Raw genomic sequence first — 18,513 nt, forward strand, 5'->3', positions numbered from 1 at the left:
CGCCGTGCTTCGCCTGACAGCCCCAGGGAGCGGAGAGAGGAAGGAGGAGGAAGAGGACGAGGAGGAAGAGAAGGAGGGCGGCTGCACCATGGGGCATCGGGTCCAGGGCTGCCTTGGTCAGGGGCTGGAGGCACGAGCACTTGCCCCCTGCCAGTGAAAGCTGGGCCCCCGGGCTCGCGGCACTAGCCCTCGCGGAACTCAGTCACCTGCCCCATCTCCAAGCCAGGATGGGTTACGCCGACCCCTCGGCGAACCGGGATCTGCTCGGGAATCGAACTTTGTTTTTCATCTTCATCTGCGCCTTTGCCGTGGTGACCTTGCTGCAACAGATCCTATATGGCCGAAACTACATCAGGAGGTCAGAAAGTGGAACGCGGGACTGAGGCTGGGGCTGGGGGACGGGCGGAGGAGTCAGCTGGAGTTCACCCTGCCCTAGCTGCTCCGGGGACGGGGGTTCATTTCATTGGCTTTTTACAGGATGTATACCGACAGGGGGGCACCCAGCAGCATTAAGTTTCAGTGACACCAAATAAATCCTGCTCTCTGAGAAGCCAGGGGTCACAAATGAGCGAGGACTCAAAGGCCATGTGTGTGTACTTCGGTCTCCCGTGATACGAGAGAACCATAAAGATTCACAACCTGTCTTCGTCTCCCTAGAGGGAGAGCCTTGAATGCCAACACCAATTTTAGCTGATTAGAAATCCAATTTGAGTGCTGGGGGACAGTGACAAGGGTCGAAATTGAGAACTCCGACCTCTGTTTCACGGTCCTTCCCTCTCTACCTGACTCTAGAGTAACTTCTCAAGGCTCCTTTGGGGGAGGTAAGGGTCAGATTGCCCAAGAAGCTTCTCGTTTAGTGAACTTCACTAATGTTCAATTTGGGGTGCTTGGGGAAAGAGGTTTTAGTAGGGAAGAATTTTGGAAGATGGGGAGGAGGGAATGCAATAGTGATTCTGAATTTTTCTTTCCCCCATCATTGGATTTGATCATATAAAGAAAATTCACAACTTAATGTGTTCTGGGACAGTAGAAAGAACACTAGCATTGGAGTCAGAGGACCTGGGTTCAAATCCTACCTTTGGTTTTTGTGACACTAACAAGTCATTTAACTTCCTTGGGCCTCAGTTTCCTTATCTGTAAAATGAGGGGCATGCATCAGATGGGGGCCAAGTTTCTTTCTAGCCTTAGATCTCTGATCCTACCTTTTGATGGATTTTTATTATGAACCAGGGAGGATGTGGTGAGAAATGTGAGCCAGTCTTTCTCACAATAGAGCCTCTCCACACGAATAGAAATATCCCCAGAAAGTATGACTTGGACAAATCTTTGGGAAAATGACCCCTTAAATAATCTTCTCACTGTCTCTGCCTCTCTGAGGGTTGGAAATAGCTTCTGCTTATTTCTGCCTACTTAAGTCCAGAGCCTGTGCCAGGCTAGTCCCCAAATTGAAGTTACTATGAGAGATCAAATCTGTCCGGGTTCCAACTCAATGACCTTTTCCAGTGCTGTCATACCTGCTTCTCCTCTCCCCTCACCCCAGGAGCTTATTCCCCAAGTTTGTTTTTTTCAGTGTTTCCCTTTGTATTAAATATCCCCCACTCACTTTCTGATTAGACAGCTGCCCTTCCACCCCAGTTGACCATACATTCCCCTTCCTGCCCACTCCCAACTCCTCTACCTCATCTCAAGACCCCACTGGTGGAGGAAGGGAGGCATTTTAAATGCTCCAACTGAGTAGCAATTCATCATTTAAAAATAAAAATAGATCTTTCAGCTATGTGGAATCACAGGTACCTTGGAAGAGCAGATGAGAAAATTTAGAGCTGGAAGAAACTTTATTTTTTAAATTAAATTAAATTATTTTATTTATATATTTTTGGAAGAAACTTTAAAGATAGATTCCAACCTCTGTTTGCATTTTACAATCAAGGAAACTGAGACCCAGAGAATAAAATTACTTTCCAAGGATGTTTTGCTAGTAAATGGAAAGGCTAGGACTAGAAATGTCTGCCCAATGACCCTAGATCTGTGGTTAGCCCTCAGGAGGTGACATGACTTTCAAGAGGATTTTCTTCCCCTTGGGAGGCAGCAGCTGATTAGACCTGCATTAGACTAGTGGTTTGGAAGGACAATTCAGCCTAAACCCTGAGAGGTTGTTGGAAACCTTAGCATAGCTCTTGTGTTACTGCTCCCACTTCTGGCTGCATCTTTTCTCTCCCATCCCCACGAGGACCAGTTCAGCCAATTTTCAGGTTTTCCTCTCATTTTCTTGCCTGAACTGTAGATTTTGATTGTTTATGTTCCTCCTTATCTCTTATTGTTGCTTGCCTCCTTGTGATCAGTCTTAGATTTTGGGAGAGGACATCATCAGGAAGGCCTTCAGGATTCAAACCTACCATGCCCCTACCTGCTAGTCATGTTATTCTCTTGGAGCTAAAGGATGGGGTTGAGGGTGAAGGGAGAGGAGAGAAGGGAAAAGTAAGCAGCATCCTCAGCAAGCTTCTGTGTTGTGATATTGGAGCAGAATAGGGGACACAGAAGCAAACCAAACTCAGCAAACTACTTACTATTGCTGGTTTCATGGGGTCAGGATGACCTCATCTTAAAGAGCTAGCTGCCTAGAGCAGGGTGCATGTACCCTAGCTGCCTGCCCTGCAAAGGCATCTGCCTTAACCTTTTAAACCATTCTTGTCCCCATTCTTGGACCTTGCTACAGTGCCCTAGGACAACTGAAGTAGTCATTTCCTGAAAATGTACTATGTGCTCAGTTCTGAGCTTTAGGGAGCTACCTATGTTTATCAGACATTATTCCTGCGGTTAAGGAGCTAATAGTCCTCCCTGGGAGACAAGTCCTACACACATGAAACAATGAAAACTCAATTAAGTACTCTATGGTATTGTGTTGTTGGTTAATCCTTTTCAATCATGTCAGATTCTTCATGACCCTATTCGGAGTTTTCTTGGCAAAGATACTAGAGTCACTTGCCATTTTCTTCTCCAGCTTACTTGACAGATAAGGAAACTGAGGCCAACAGGGTTAAGTGACTTGCCTAGGGTCACACAGCTAGTAAGTATCTGAGGCCAGATTTGAACTCAGGAGGATGAATCTTCCTGAATTCAAGCTCAACACTCTAACCACTGGGCCACTCAGCTGCCCGTGGTGTAGCGTAGCATCTAATTAAGTGCCTACTGTAGACAGAGCATTAGGTCAGGGATACAAAGTTTAGATGAGTCCCCAGGCTTCTATTCCAGTAGGGAGATAAGACTCTGATATACAAGTAATTGTATATATTGGTGATTCCCAAAGTGGGCACCACCGCCCCCTGGTGGGTGCTGCAATGATCCAGGGTAGCGATGAAGGCCACAGGTGCATTTATCTTTCCTATTAATTGCTATTAAAATTAAAAAAAAAAACTAATTTCCAGGGGGCTAAGTAATATTTTTTCTGGAAAGGGGGTGGTAGGCCAAAAAAGTTTGGGAACCACTGGTATATATAATATTATGAGATAAATTCATTTGAGAGTTAGAAGTCCAAGTTCTGGAAGAAAGTTAATTAAAACAACCAGGATAAGCTTCCTTAGAAGTGCCAATTAATGAGGAAACTCAGAGAAAGAAGTCACTGGGCAGAATCTTTAGAGTGGGAAGATTTCCTGGAGGAGTTTAGACTCGAATTGGACCCCGAAGGATGAGTAAGATTTGACCAGTCATATAAAAGGAAGAAGATAGTTCTAAGTTCTCTGCTATGAGAAATCACAAGTGCGTTGGTCTAGAAAATGATGGGCAGGAAATGAAATTGGATAGTGTGAACAAAGGCAGAGGCAGAAATGAGTGCTCACCTCTCAATCCATGGGTCAGTGAAGTGAGGACTCAATGAGGCAAAGTCTGTGTTCTGGAGTGCAGAGAAAGATAAGACTAGGAGTATTGGGAAGGCTTCCAGTGTGGACTTTGAGCATGGTGGAGTTGCCAGTTGGGAGCCATTTTGGTTTCTTGAGGGGAGAAATGCCAAGAGGAAATCATTGTTTTAGAAGGATGAGTCTAAGTGTATGTGTGTGTGGATTAGAGACAGAGATGTCAGTAGTGGGGGGTGGAGTGGAGCAAGAATCCCATCTGGGAGCCTCAAATCTTTAGTTCTTAGTCCACATCTGTCCCCTTTGGAAATTCCTAGGGTTAGTGTCACCTCCTCTGATTCATCCACTCTCTACGTGACTACCAAAGTGATTTTCCTTAGGTATGAGTGTGACCAGGTCACTCTCCTGCTCAAAAAGGTCCGGTGGTTCCCTATTGACTTTCAGATAAAATATGAACTATTCTCTTTGCCATTTAAAACTAGCTTTCCCAACTTATATATTAGTCCCCTTTATGAACTCTACCATTCAGTCAACCTGGTCTATTTGCTTGCAGATTTTACATTCCGTTTCTTCTCTCTGTGTCTCTGCCCAGGCAGTAAGTCCTCCCTGCTTGGAAATGCATTTCCTCCTCCCTCCTGCCTCTTAGAATCCCTAGCTTCCTTTAAAGTTCACTTTAAGTGCCATTTCCTACATGGTTTTCTGATCCTCTCAGCAGCTAATGACATTTCTCCGCCTTCCCCCTACCTTATTACCTTATAGTTACTTTATATAGACATATTTTAAAAAGTCATTCTGTTTCTCCTAATAGTTTCATTTTTTTTTGTCTTTGAATTCCCAGTGTTTAGAAAAGTATTTGGCATATAGTTGGTGCCTGTTGTTTGAAAGATTAATTGGTTCTTTTTTTTTTAAATCTTTACCTTCTATCTTAGAATCAATACTGAGTATTGGTTTTAAGGGAGAAGAGTGGTAAGGGCCTGGCAAGTGACTTGCCCAGGGTCACACAGCTAGGAAGTGTCTAAGACCAAACTTGAACCCAGGACCTCCCATCTCTAGGCCTGGCTTCCTATCCCCTGAACCACTCAGCTTCCCCACTGGTTTATTCTTTAATCTTGAGCTTATTTGGTGTCATTTCATTAAAAGCTCTCCTTTAAAGTTCCAAAATCTCAGGACCATTAGTTTAAAGTTACTAGTGAAAAGTCAATGAGAAATTTAGACCTGTGGAGAGTGGCAGATGTTAAGCCTAATTCTGCCTGTTTCTAAACTGCCTCTCTTTTGTAAAACTATGGAGCAGCTTGTACTCTTTAAAAAAAACAAAACAAAAACCCTTACCTTCTGTCTTAGAATCTATACTAAGAATTGGTTCCAAGGTAGAAGAGCAATAATGGCTAGACAATGGGAATTAAATGACTTCTTCAAGGTTCCACAACTAGGAAGTGTCTGAGAGACAGGCCAGATTTGAACCCAGGATCTTTTTTTCTAGGCCCGTCTCTCTATTCATTGAGGTACCTAGTTGCCCCTAGCATGTCTTCTTTCAGGTATAGTACTCTGAAACCATCACAATGATTCATGGCTACCTCTCAAGCAAACTCCATTGGCTAAAGGGGGAAGGAGTGAGAGGGCATGAACAGTTAGCCCCATTGCTGGAGAAACTGCTAAAGGCATGTTCTGTCCTACTTGTGGATGAATGGGAACCATATCACCATCATTGACTTATATATAGATAGCACTATGAAAATTTAAATTTGAATTAAAATTTTTTTAAATGAAAAAAATTTCAGTTACATGTAGAAACAATTTTTGGCAATTTTTTTTTTGCTATTTTAAAATTTATATTTTTTCCCTCTCTTCCCTCTCCCCCTCCTTGAGGCAATAAATAGTTTGGTATAGGTTATACTTGTCTTTCATGTAATACAATTTTCCATATTGCACATGCCATGATAGAAGACACATATCACATATATCATAGAAATCTCATAATGGAAATATGGTGAAAGATGCATGTTTGATCTGCACTTAGATGCCAACGGTTCCTTCCTTGGCTGTGGATGGCATTTTCTTCCTGAATCCCTTGTTTTTGGAGATTTGCTTTGTTGACAGTGGTTTAGTCCTTCACGGTTGGTTATTGTACAATATTTCTGTCACTGTCTACATTATTCTCCTGGTTCTGCTCACTTCACTTTGCATCAGTTCATATAAGTCTTTTCAGGTTTTTCTGAAATCATTCCTGTTCATTATTCCTTCTGGTGAAGTTGTATTCCATTATAACCATATATCACAACTTGTTCATCCATGATTACAAAGTGTATTTATGTACGTTCTCTAGCTTGTTACTCATAATGATGCTAGGAAAGAGATAATATAGGGACATCATCAAGGTGGCTTAAATGGATAAAGATCCAGGCTTGGAGATAAAGGTCCTGGATTCAAATATGGCCTCAGACACTTCCCAGCTGTGTGACCCTGTGCAAGTCATTTCACCCTTTTTACTTCTCTTCTTCCTTGGAACCAATACATAGTATTGATTCTAAGGCAGAAAGTAAGGGATTAAAAAAAGAGACAGATAACATAGATATTATTATCCCCATTTTGCACATGGGAAAACTGAAGTTAGGGAAGTAACCTGCTTATAATCTTACAATTAGTAAATGACAGACCTAGTATTTGCCCATGGATTTCCTTGATTTCAGATCCTGACCCTTTCTACTACATTGCCACTGTAGTTTGGGGCAGCTAGGTGGTACGGCTACAATGCCAGATCTGGTGTCAGGAAGGTCCGAGTTTAAATCTAGCCTCAGATCCTTAGAGCTGTGAGACCCTAGCCAAGTAATTTAACCTTTGCAGTTTCCTCCTTTGTAAAATAGGAATAATAAGTCTACCTCCCAAAGTTGTTGTGAGGACCAAATGAGATAATAATTGTGAAGTGCTTAGCATAGTGCCTAATATATAATAAGCATTATATAAATGTTACTTTTATCATTATTATCTTGATGTAGAGAGACCCACAATCACATTTACAATACTTGCTTACTTCTCCATGCTAGTCTGAGAGATACTCTCATCCAAGCAGACTTTCCTCTTTCTGCCCCCTTTTCACCTTCTCTCCTTTTTAGGCACTTTCACCCTTCTCTTTCAATATCCTCATGCTTGTCCATGTCCTTTTGGACAGTCAGAAAAGAATTCTGATAACAGCATTCACACGGAGGTGTGAGTGATTTCATATATTGCCCTTCCCAGGGGCATTCCATTTTATGAGATGTGCCTGGAGAAGGCAATCAGTACTCAGGCTAGAGGAGTGAATTTTTTAGTGGAGAATTCTCAGCTACTCATCCAAGCTGGGTTCCACTATCTCTGCCTGATGAGTTTTTCTCAGTTACCATTCTTTTTAATGTTTTTGCAGCATTGGACACCTCTGAACACCCCCTTTTCTGGGGTAAGCTATCTTCTATTTGTTGCTTCTTTTTTTTCCAAACCCTTACTTTCTGTCTTAGAATCAATATTGGTTCAAAGGCAGAAGAGTGGTAAGGGCTAGGTATTTGGAGTTAAGTGACTTGTCCAGGGTCTCATAGCTAGAAAATGTCTCTAGGCTTGGGTCTCTATCCTCATTGCCACCTCATTGCCCCTCTTTCATTTGCTTCTATGACACTGTTTAATTTTTGCTTTAAAGATGCCCTCATACCCTTACCACTCTTCCACCTATAAGTCAATACACAGAAATTAAGGGTTTAAAATAAAAAAAAGATGCCCTCAGTTCATTCTCAATTTTCTTTGTTGGTTTTTCATCCTCTTTCAGCCCTCCATATGTGTTTATCTTCCAAGGTTCTATCCTCTTTTTGTTTCTCTTTGCACTTGCTTGGTGAATTCATCAGGCCTGTGTGTGTTCAATAATCATCCCTACATAGTTAATTTTGAAATCCACACCCCCAGCCTCCCTGTGCTATCTACCTACTTCCCTGAAACCTGGGTCCACAGCTCTTGTTGGCCATCTCCACTTAGATGTCCAAATGATCTAGCAAACTTATTCCATCTGAAGATGAATGTATACTAATTAATGGCATAGGCAATAGGTACCAGATTCAAAGTCTGCCTCACATATTTAATATATGTGATCTTGGACAAGTAACTTCATAGTTCAGAGCCTCAGTTTGCTCATCTGTGAAATGAGGGCAAATCGAACTTGATAGCTTCTAAATTTCCTTTTTACTCTAAATCTGTGCTCTAATAATCTTCACTTTGAACCTGTTCTTCCTCCCAACTTTCCTATTTTGGTTGTTGACAGCCTGATACCTTTAAACCCACCAGACTCATGACCTCAGAGTCATCTTTGATTCTTCCCTCTTCTGGAATGTTCCCTACCCTCCAGTCTATTCACATCCTCCTGATTTTCTCTTTGAGAAAGTCTATTATTTGCTGCCTTCTTCCATTTTCTCTTTTCTCACTTCCCAATTTTTTCAATCTGATTTGAACTCATCAATCAACTGAAATTGCCTCCCTTATCTGTTGATTAGGTGACTCTCACAACTATTAAATCACAGAGGAGGTACTCATCTGCACTGGAGAAGGAGCTCTCTATACCAAGGAAATGTCAGATCAAGTCCAAAATGGAGTGTATATGTTGTTGCTTCCTTCCCTTAATCTGAGAGGGGCAGTAAGGTAGCTCCGTGGATAGAGCCACATCTAGATGGGAGATCCTGGTTTCAAATTTGACCTCAGACACTTCCTGGCTGTGTGATCCTGGGCAAAGTCACTTAACCCTAATTGGCTACTCCTTACCATTTTTCTGCCTCAGGACTGATATTTAGTATTGATTATAAGACAGACATTAAAGGTTTAAAAGAATAAAAAAAATGTACCTTTAAAGAGGTTAATCCCAGGTCATATTTGAACTCAGGTCTTCCTGACCAAGTCAAGTATTCTTTATCCACTACCAATAGCTTTTTTATTGATTACCTCTTTTGTGCCTTCAGGTAGCGAGGTGGCATAGTGGATAGAGCACTGGGGTTGGAGTTAGAAAGATTCATCTTCTTGAGCTCAAATTTGACCTCAGACATTTACTAGCTGTGTGACCATGGGCAAGTCACTTAATCCTGTTTGTCTTAGTTTTCTCATCTGTCAAATGAGTTGGAGAAGGAAACAGCTCCAGTATCTTTGCCAAGAGAACCCCAAGTGAGGTCATGAAGAGTCAGATATATATGACTGAAAGCAACTGAACAGCAATGCTTTGTGCCACCCTACCTTGTGGTAAAAAGATCAGAAGAGACTTGGACCCTAACCTCAAGGATCTTTAGGGAGGTTTGTTTTAGGGAGACAAGACAAATATGTGCAATGATTAGGGAACAATGCAAAAACTGAATTATCCAGAATATGAGTGCTGTAACAACAATTCACATTTCTTAAGTTAGCACTTTAAGTGTTAACAAGGGATTGCCTTACGACAATCTTGTGGGGTAGGCAGTAGAGATGATGCTATATCTATTTTATGGATGTGGAAACTGAGGCTCAAAGAGATGAATAACTTTACCGGTTCCAGCCAGTAAATATTAGAGCTAGGATTCCAATTGAAGTCTTCTTTCTCTAAGATTTCATTCCAAAACACCCACTTGTTGTGTTGACCCGCCTATTAGGTTGAGAGAGAGAGTGAATGGTACAGGTTAGAGTGGCCAGAGAAATTTCTGGAGAAGATAGGTGTTGAAGGGCGAGTGTGATTTGGATAGATAGAGGAGAGGAAGAGATGCATGACAAATTGGTGGACACCTGGTAGGTGCAGAAGGAGATTGAGGGAATGCATATAGCACATTTGTGGGACTGTGAGGAGCCTGGCTGAGGAGAAATGGCGAATTTTAGTTGGACTGTAGGCAGAAAGGGCTTTCTGGAAGGATTATGGTATATGGAACAAGGCACAGAGGTGGGATTGGCATACTTGGGGAGCAATGAGGTTGGCCTGGGAAGAGCAGAGTATTGGGGAGAGGAGGAGATGAAGATGGATAGGCTGGGTGGTGTAAGAAATAAAATGGATATATATATGTATATATATATTTATATATTAGGGTTTTATTGATAGCTATATTGATAATTAAAGCCACTTGCCTGATAAGAGCTAGTTCAAATGCCAAGCCATACCTTCCCACCTGGCTGCTTCAGCAGGAAAAAAGAGGAAGTACCAATCCTGTCCTGAGCCTTTATACCTCTGTCTAACGTTATCATACTTCCTGTCCATTACACAAGAGGAATCATGGGAAATGTAGTTTAGAAAGAGTCCTAAATGTCCACAGGGAGTTTAGACCAGGGATCTCAAAATTAGTTCAAGGACACCCAAATTTCCAGTATCACAGTGGGGATGGAGTATCAAAGACCTTTCGAGTTCTGCAGAGGGGATGGGACTTCATACATATGGTGAGCAACAGGGAGCCCCTGGAATTTCTCAAGCACAGAATCACTTGGCAGAATTGATGCCTTGGAATTAATAGAATGCTCAGGCTAGATCCTGGAGGTGGGAAGGCTGGTCACAAAGCTGCTGCAGTAATTCAGGAGTGAGGGAAAGAGGCTTTGAAGTTGCTATTTTTTACTTAATTGCTAGGTGGTATATTGGAGAGAACACTGGCCCAGGAGTGAACAGACCTGAATTCCAGTCTTATATCTGCCACTTAGCTTGCCATGGGACCACGGAAAGTCATTTTACCTCCAGTCCTACCAAGGACCTCCCATCTCCAGGGCTGGCTGTCATTCCATTGAGCCACCTAGCTGTATCCCATTTTCTACACTTGATCTTAGCCAAAAAGTGAAGAAGCGACGCATCCCATTTTCTATTTAATTTCTTTATTTTAAAATTTTATTTTATTTTATTTATTTTAATTTTTAAATTTTGTTTTTAGAATATTTTTCCATGGTTACATGATTCAGTGTTCTTTCCCTCCCTCCCAAACCCCATCACCATCCTCCCCATAGCCGACGCGCAATTTCACTGGGTTTTACATGTGTCATTGATCAAGACCTATTTCCATATTATTGATAGTTGCACTGGGATGGTCTTTCTATTTAATTTTGACACTTCTGGACCAGACTACCTCTAAGGCCCCTTGTAGTTGTAATATCCAATGTTCTATTCCAGCGATTCCCAAAGTGGGCACCACCGCCCCCTGGTGGGTGCTGCAGTGATCCAGGGGAGTGGTGATGGCCACAGGTGCCTTTGGGGGCTGTGAATAACTGTAAGGGAGCAGTGATAGTATGTGACAGGAGGCACTAAGTAATATGTTTTTGGAAAGGGGGCGATAGTCCAAAAAAGTTTGGGAACCACTGCTCTATTCTTACAAAACAACCAGTGCATTTGAAATTGTTTGAGGTTAGGGCAGTTAGGTGACTCAGTGGACAGAGCACTAAGCCTGGAGTAGGAAAGATCTGGGTTCAAATCTCACTTCCCATACCTAGCTGTATAAATCTCTATAAGTCACTTAACTCCAGTTGCCTAGTCCTTACCATTCTTCTGCCTTGGATTCTACTAGACAGAAGGTAAGAGTTTAAAAAAATATATTTTTGTTGGAAGCCATTGCTTGGCTTCCTTTCTCTGGGAGGAATCACAAATGTCTCAAGAAGCTGAAATAGAAAAATAATCACATGGCAAATAAGAAATTATGTCTTCCTAATCAATAGGTGCCTTTGGGATTGGAGCATATGGAAAGCAAAACAGATCAGTACATAGAGTTTGAAAATATAGCTAATGTTCTCTATCCATGGACTTCCACATCTGCAAAGTAGTCAAGGGAAGTGTCTTCTTTTATCTCTTTTTTAGGGTCATGTGTTTCATTATAATGCTGCAAGATTCATTTTCTTTTTTTTTAATTTTTATTTTAAACCCTTAACTTCTGTGTATTGGCTCCTAGTTAGAAGAGTGGTAAGGGTAGGCAATGGGGGTCAAGTGATCTGCCCAGGGTCACACAGCTGGGAAGTGTCTGAGGCCAGATTTGAACCTAGGACCTCCCGTCTCTAGGCCTGACTCTCAATCCACTGAGCTACCCAGCTGCCCCTGAAATATTCATTTTCAATTGTTTTGTGGTTGTTCTATTTCCATTGTTGTAGTCATTGTGTATAATGTTTTCTTGGTTCTACTTATTTTATTTTATATCAGTTTGTGTAAGTCTTCCTATGCTTCTTTGTATTCATCATATTTGTCATTACTTATAGCACAATAATATTCTATAATATTCATGCACCAAAATTTGATTAGCCATGAACTCAGTTGACAGACATCTACTTTTTTCCAGGTTTTTGCTTCCATAAAAAAAGTACTTCTGGATCTGGTTGTTGGGCTAAGCAGACCCATATATATCAGGTCTAATCCCTTTTCCATATGAACAGTCATTTGAATACTTGAAGTCACTCTTTTTATGTCTCCGACATCTTCTGTTCTCTAGGTTAAACATCACCATTTCCTTCAGCTAAAACTTACATGGTTCATTCTCTAATCCTCTCACTTTCTCAGTTACTTTCTTCTGGATGCACTCCAGCTTGATTAAGTCTTTTCTAAGTCTGTGGTTCCCAGAATTGAATGAAGTACTCCAGCTGTGTCCTGATAAAAACAGAATATAGTAGAATTGTTCATTTCCTCCTTCTGGACTCTATCACTACAACCCAGAATGGCATGAGCTGTTTGGATTGATTGTCCTTTAGTCATTTCTGCCCCTTCCTGGGGTCTGTGTGAAGTGGAAATTTTACATACTAATATAGAACTTTATAATCATCTGTATTAATTTCATCTTCCTTGATTCAGCCCTTCAAGATCTTTTCCTATCTGAACTCTGACTTCCTATGTGGTAGCACTCTTGGCAGTCTTGTGTTAGCTGGAAATCTGACAAGCAAGCCATTTCAACATCTCAATCTTGATAAAAATGATGATCAGTGTGGGACCAGTGACATATCTCTAAGTCACTCTACAAGAAACTTTCTTCAAATTTGACAGGCTCCCATTAGTGACTGCTTTTTGGATCTGGTTACTTAACCAGTTCCAAATCCACCAAACTCTGCCATCTCAAGTTTATATTTCTTCACCTTACCCCCCAAGCATAGCAGAAGAGATTTGGTCAACTGCTTTTCAGTAAGTAAATATCTTAACCCTATAACCATGCTGCCTTTTACTGACCTTCATTTTATAAGTGATGAAAAATAATTTGTTTAATTTTGTGGTTCAGTCATGTCTGAGTCTTCATGACCCTAATTGGGGTTATCTTGATACTGGCATGGTTTGCCATTTCCTTCTCCAGGTCATTTTACAGATGAGAAAACTGAGGCAAACACAGGGTTAAGTGACTTGCCTAGAATCACACAGCTGGTAAGTGTCTAAGGCTGGATTTGAACTCATGAAGATGAGTCTTCTTGACTTCAGGACCAGCATTCTGTTTACTATGCCATTTAGCTGTCCCAATGTAATTTTTTTGTCCTAAAAAAACCCAATCAAACATTTATTTATTTATTTTTTTCAGTTACATGTAGAAACAACTTTTGACATTTGTTTTCTGATATTTTTGGATTCAGATATTCTTATTCCTCCCTTCTCCCCACTTCCCAAGGCTGTAAATAGTCTGACATAGGCTATACCAATATGTATTTTCATATTGCTCATGCGGTGACAGAAAACACATATCAAACATACAATACCAAAAACTAATGAAGGAAATAAAGTGGAAGATGGCATGCTTTGACCTGCAGGCATATTCCAAAAGTTCCTTCTTTGGCTGTGGACAGCGTGTCATCATGGATCCCTTGTGTATATCTTGGGAACTTATTTTGTTGATAACAGTTTAGTCCTTTACAGTTGATCATTGTAAAATATTTCTGTTGCTACTACACTATTCTCCTGGTTCCACTCACTTCACTTTGCATCAGTTCATATAAGTTTTTCCAGGTTTTCCTGAACTCATCATTTCTTATGGCATAATAGTATTCCATTACAAAATATGAACATCAAATTGTTCATCCATCCCCCAAGTGATTGGTACCCCTTCAGTTTCCAATTTGTTGCCACTTACAGAAGCTGCTAAAATACTTTTGTACTAGTAGGTCCTTTCCCTTTATCTCTGATCTCTTTGGGTTAGAGACCCAGTAGTGATATTACTGGGTCAAAGAGTTTTATGACTCTTTGAGTATGGTTCCATATTGCTCTCCAGGTTGTATCAGTTCAGTTTCACCAACAATGTGTTAGTGTCCCAATTTTCCCACCTCCCCTCCCACATTTATCATTTTCATTTTTGGTCATGTTAGCCATTCTGAGAGGTGTGAGGTGGTACCTCACAGTTGTTTTAATTTGCACTTCTCTAATCAATAGTGATTTAGAACATTTTTATATGACTATAAATAGCTTTGATTTCTCTGTCTGAAAATTAACTATTCATATCCTTTCAACATTTTTCAATTGTGTAAAATCAAATAGTTTTTTTGGGGTGGCTATTATATATTTTATTATATACATTATTTGAGAATCATCATATTTTTTAGTTTAAATGATTTTTTCAATTAATAAAAATTATTTTTCCCCTTCAATGAACCTACTCCCACTGAAAAAAAAGGAAAAAAAAATCCCTTGTGACAAATATACACGGTCAAGCAAAAACAGATTCTTCCCCAGTAGGTCATATCCAAAAACATGTCTCATTCTTCACCTTGAGTCTATCATTTCTCTCTCAGGAATTGAGTAGTATGCTCATCTTGGGCACTCTGGAATCATGGCTATATGAAGTCTTTCAGAGTTGTCTACCTTTACCATGTTGTTGTAGAAATTGTTCTTCCAATTCTGGTTACTTCTTTCTACATCAGTTCATACAAGTCTTCCCAGGTTTCTTTGAAATTTCCCCTTTGATCACTTTTTATGGCACAATAGTATTCCATTTCATTCATTATTTGTTCAGCAATCAAATCATGCTAATTTATAGTATCATGGTAAATGACTATCACTTGTACTCCTGAAAACAAATCAGTAAAAGTTTTTATTGAGGAACATAATTTTTTTTAAGAAAGAAATTTCCCTGATCAGAACTTAAAGGAGATTTAAATAATTTTTTTAGAAAAATGAGTAGTTTTTATATTCATTCACCTGGCATGTACACCAACCTGTGTTTGCTCTGGTTGTGTAAATTGCTCATTATTTAGCCTACAAGATGACTATCTGCTTATCAAGAAAGCAGTGAGGACCAAGGCTGAGAAGTGTGCACACCTGTACCAAGAGATATGTGTGACTCCTTTTGGCGTCCAATGGAGACCACTTTCTAAGATGGGCATTTACTCATGTTAAAAAAGAATGAAGAAATGGTCTTCCTTTCTCTTTGCATCCACCATAGTCACACACAATAGACATGGTGGCATGATGGATAGAGGACCTGGCCCGGAGGCAAGAAAATCAGAGTCAGCTCCAGATCTCAGATACTTACTAGCTGTACAACCCTGAGTAAGTCACAACCTCTTTTTGCCTCAGTTTCCTCATCTGTAAAGTAAGGATAAAAATTAATTGTGTGTTCTTCCCAGAGTGGTTGTGAGGATCAAATGAGATAATTGAAAGTATTCAGCACAGTACCTGGCATGTAGTATGCTGTATATAAATGTTGTCCTTTAAAAAAGTTGTATCTGACTCTTCATGACCCCATTGAGGGTTTTCTTGGCAAAGATACTAGATGGTTTGCCATTTCCCTTTCTGGCTCACTTGACAGATGAAAAAACTGAGGCAAATAGAATAAAATGACTTGCCAAGCCAGTAAGTGTCAGGCCAGATTTAAACCGAGGAAGATAAGTCTTCCTTACTCCAAGAACAGCACTCTATCTCCTAAGTCGCCTAGATGCCCTTATATAAATGTTATCAATTATTTTTCATTCATTGATTCATTGATTCATTCACCTATTTATTTATTTATTTATTTATTTATTTATTTGTTTATTTGTTTATTTGTTTATTTATTCATCCATTCACCTGCTTATTTATTTATTTGTTTGTTTATCTATTTGTTTGTTTGTTCGTTTGTTTTTATGGCCCTTACCTTTTGTCTTAGAGTCAATACTGCATATTAGTTCTTATGCAGAAATGGTAAGGGCTAGGCAATGGGGGTTAAGTGACTTGCCCAGGGTCACACAGCTAGGAAGTGTTTGATGCCAGATTTGAACCCAGGACCCCTGATCCCTGGACCTGGTTCTCAATTCACTGAGTCACCCAGATGCTCCCATTGTTATTAATTATTGAACAGACCATGTTCAGTTCAACTCAACAAGTTTTCATTAAGCTTACTGTATGCCAGATACCATTACAGGAGGTGAGAATGGAAAGACAAAGCAGTTCTCAAGGACTTAACATTCTCCCAAGGGATGCAATCCTATACAAAAATATGTGCAAAATGGGACAGCTAAGTGATTCAGTGGATAGAGCACCAGGACTGGAGATGGGAGGCCCTGAGTTCCAATAATGGCCTCAGACACTTCCTAGCTGTGTGACCCTGGGCAAGTCACTTAACCCCATTTGTCTGTTCCTTATAGCTCTTCTGCCTTGGAGCCACGTTGTGGAGGAAAGCCATTTTAATAACATAATTTATTTTCTCTTCATTTTAATTCTTTTCATTTGGTATTGATTTGGGTCTTTCTTCTAGGAAGTCAATGGGACAGATAGCTGATTTGGAAATGACCCTCAAATAAACAGTCATTTATTTTATTTTTCTATTAAGATACATTTTGTCTATCTTTTGTTTTCTGCTCCTTGTCACATTCTATGCTTCTCAGGGCTTCCAGAGGTATTTAGTGTTTGGCAGATATGACTTCTGTATAGTCCACGAGCCTCTGACCTTTTAAATTTCTTCCACCTGAGCCATATTTCCCAACCCATTTTTTACTATTTTCTCCATGTTCATTTTTATACCAAAGTCCCCGAAAATCAAATTATAAATTGAATTAATTTAGAATATCTTGTTGAATTCTTCATAGAATTTTACTTTTCCTAATTTTCTACAACATATTGTATATATATATGCTGAGATTATCTTTATGGTGGTCTTTTTGCATCTGCTTATCATGAGGAAGATGATCAAATGCTCTACCAAGTTATTCTTATCAGTGCTTCTGGGTGCACAATGAAATTGTGTAGTGCCTGACTCTTTGTGACCCTTTTTAGGCATTTCTGGGTAAAGATACTGGAGGGATTTGCCATTTCCTTCTCCAGCTCATTTTACAGATGAGGAAACTGAGGTAACTTGTTCAAGCAACTTGTTCAAGATCACACAGCTAGTAAATATCTAAAGCTAGATTTGAATTCATTTAAAAAATTTTTTTAAACGCTTAACTTCTGTGTATTGGCTCATAGGTGGAAGATTGGTAAGGGTGGGCAATGGGGGTCAAGTGACTTGCCCAGGGTCACACAGCTGGGAAGTGTCTGAGGCCAGATTTGAACCTAGGACCTCCCTTCTGTAGGCCTGGTTCTCAATCCACTGAGCTACCCAGCTGCTCCCCTAGATTTGAATTCAGATCTTCATCACTTCAGGCTGGGTTGCTCTATCCACTGTACCACCTAATTGCCCCAATGATAATTAAAACCTTTCCAGAAGAGTGGAACCTGGAACTTGTACCAATCAGAATAGCCTGGGTGAACCCTGAATTACCTCAATGACACAATGAGGCCCTGGAGTACCATCTTGGTGATGGTTGGAAAGGACAACAAAAACCAAATGAGTTAGGTGGTTAGGTTTTCTCCCCACCATTCATCATACTCATCCTGTCTACCCTGAGCAGCAGTGGCCCTCTCCCTTCTTTATCTCTCTTCTTGACCTCAACAGAGCTGAATAACTTCTTTTGGTTGCTCTTATTCATTGCCAGACTCAACTTCCTCCACGCTTTAGTGTTTTTGATACTAGCCTTAGAGGACCACATTACTCTTTTGTATTCATTCATTCATTCTGAGTTACATATTTTGTATCTCTTCTTTAAGAATCTGAATTGGAGAATGAATTCCCTTTTGATCTACGTTGGTCTTTTTAGGCAGTTCCTCTCTTTCCTCTTTATCAGAATAATATTTTCTTATGTCAGCAAAATCTCATTTCTTGAGTGCTTCTTGTCCTCCCACTTAGGGTCTCATTATAAGTCCGATGCACTCCCTAGTCTCTCAACCTTTAAGAAAATCTAATATTGTCATCATTGTTGCCAAGAGGTTTTTACTTATCGCTTTGGATATGTAGGAATGGATTAGGAAGAGATTGGAGGCAGGGAAGCCAGGGAAGAGATCCATTGGGTTCATTTGTCAAGACTTACAAGTAAGTCATTGCAAAGACCTGTTTCATTCCATGGGTTTAGATCAGTGATTCCCAAAGTGGGTGCCACTGCCCCCTGGTGGGTGCTGCAGCAATCCAGGGGAGCAGTGATGGCCACAGGTGCACTTGGGGGCGGTGAATAACTGTGATAGTATGTGACAGGAGGCGCTAAGTAATATTTTTTCTGGAAAGGCCAAAAAAGTTTGGGAACCACTGGTCTAGATGGTACTTCTCTTTTCTTAGCTGCTCTCCCTCTCTCCTTTCCCTCTAACATCTAGTGCTTCCCATGAAAAATTTTATAAGGTATTTTTTTTCTTTTATATCCCCTTAACACCAAAGCCTTGTCTTTGCTAAAGTTTTTTGATTTCCTTTGGGTCCTTATCTCCTATCCTCCCTTGTCTCTTCAG

At 40.4% G+C, this 18,513-nt stretch overlaps 1 protein-coding gene across 3 annotated transcripts in view; it reads left to right on the forward strand.

Moving 5' to 3' along the window:
• The first annotated feature begins 212 nt into the window (after positions 1 to 212).
• ST8SIA5 (ST8 alpha-N-acetyl-neuraminide alpha-2,8-sialyltransferase 5) overlaps positions 213 to 18,513 on the forward strand; it is a 120,459-nt gene continuing 102,158 nt past the window's right edge. For all 3 annotated transcript variants that reach the window (XM_044657829.1, XM_044657830.1, XM_044657831.1), the window contains exon 1: positions 213 to 358. In XM_044657829.1, the coding sequence (XP_044513764.1) occupies positions 228 to 358 (131 nt within the window). In that variant the 5' untranslated portion in view covers positions 213 to 227. The remainder of the gene's footprint in view (positions 359 to 18,513) is intronic.

Source organism: Gracilinanus agilis, chromosome 1 (genome assembly GCF_016433145.1).
Source record: "Gracilinanus agilis isolate LMUSP501 chromosome 1, AgileGrace, whole genome shotgun sequence".
Classification (NCBI taxonomy): Eukaryota; Metazoa; Chordata; class Mammalia; order Didelphimorphia; family Didelphidae; genus Gracilinanus; species Gracilinanus agilis.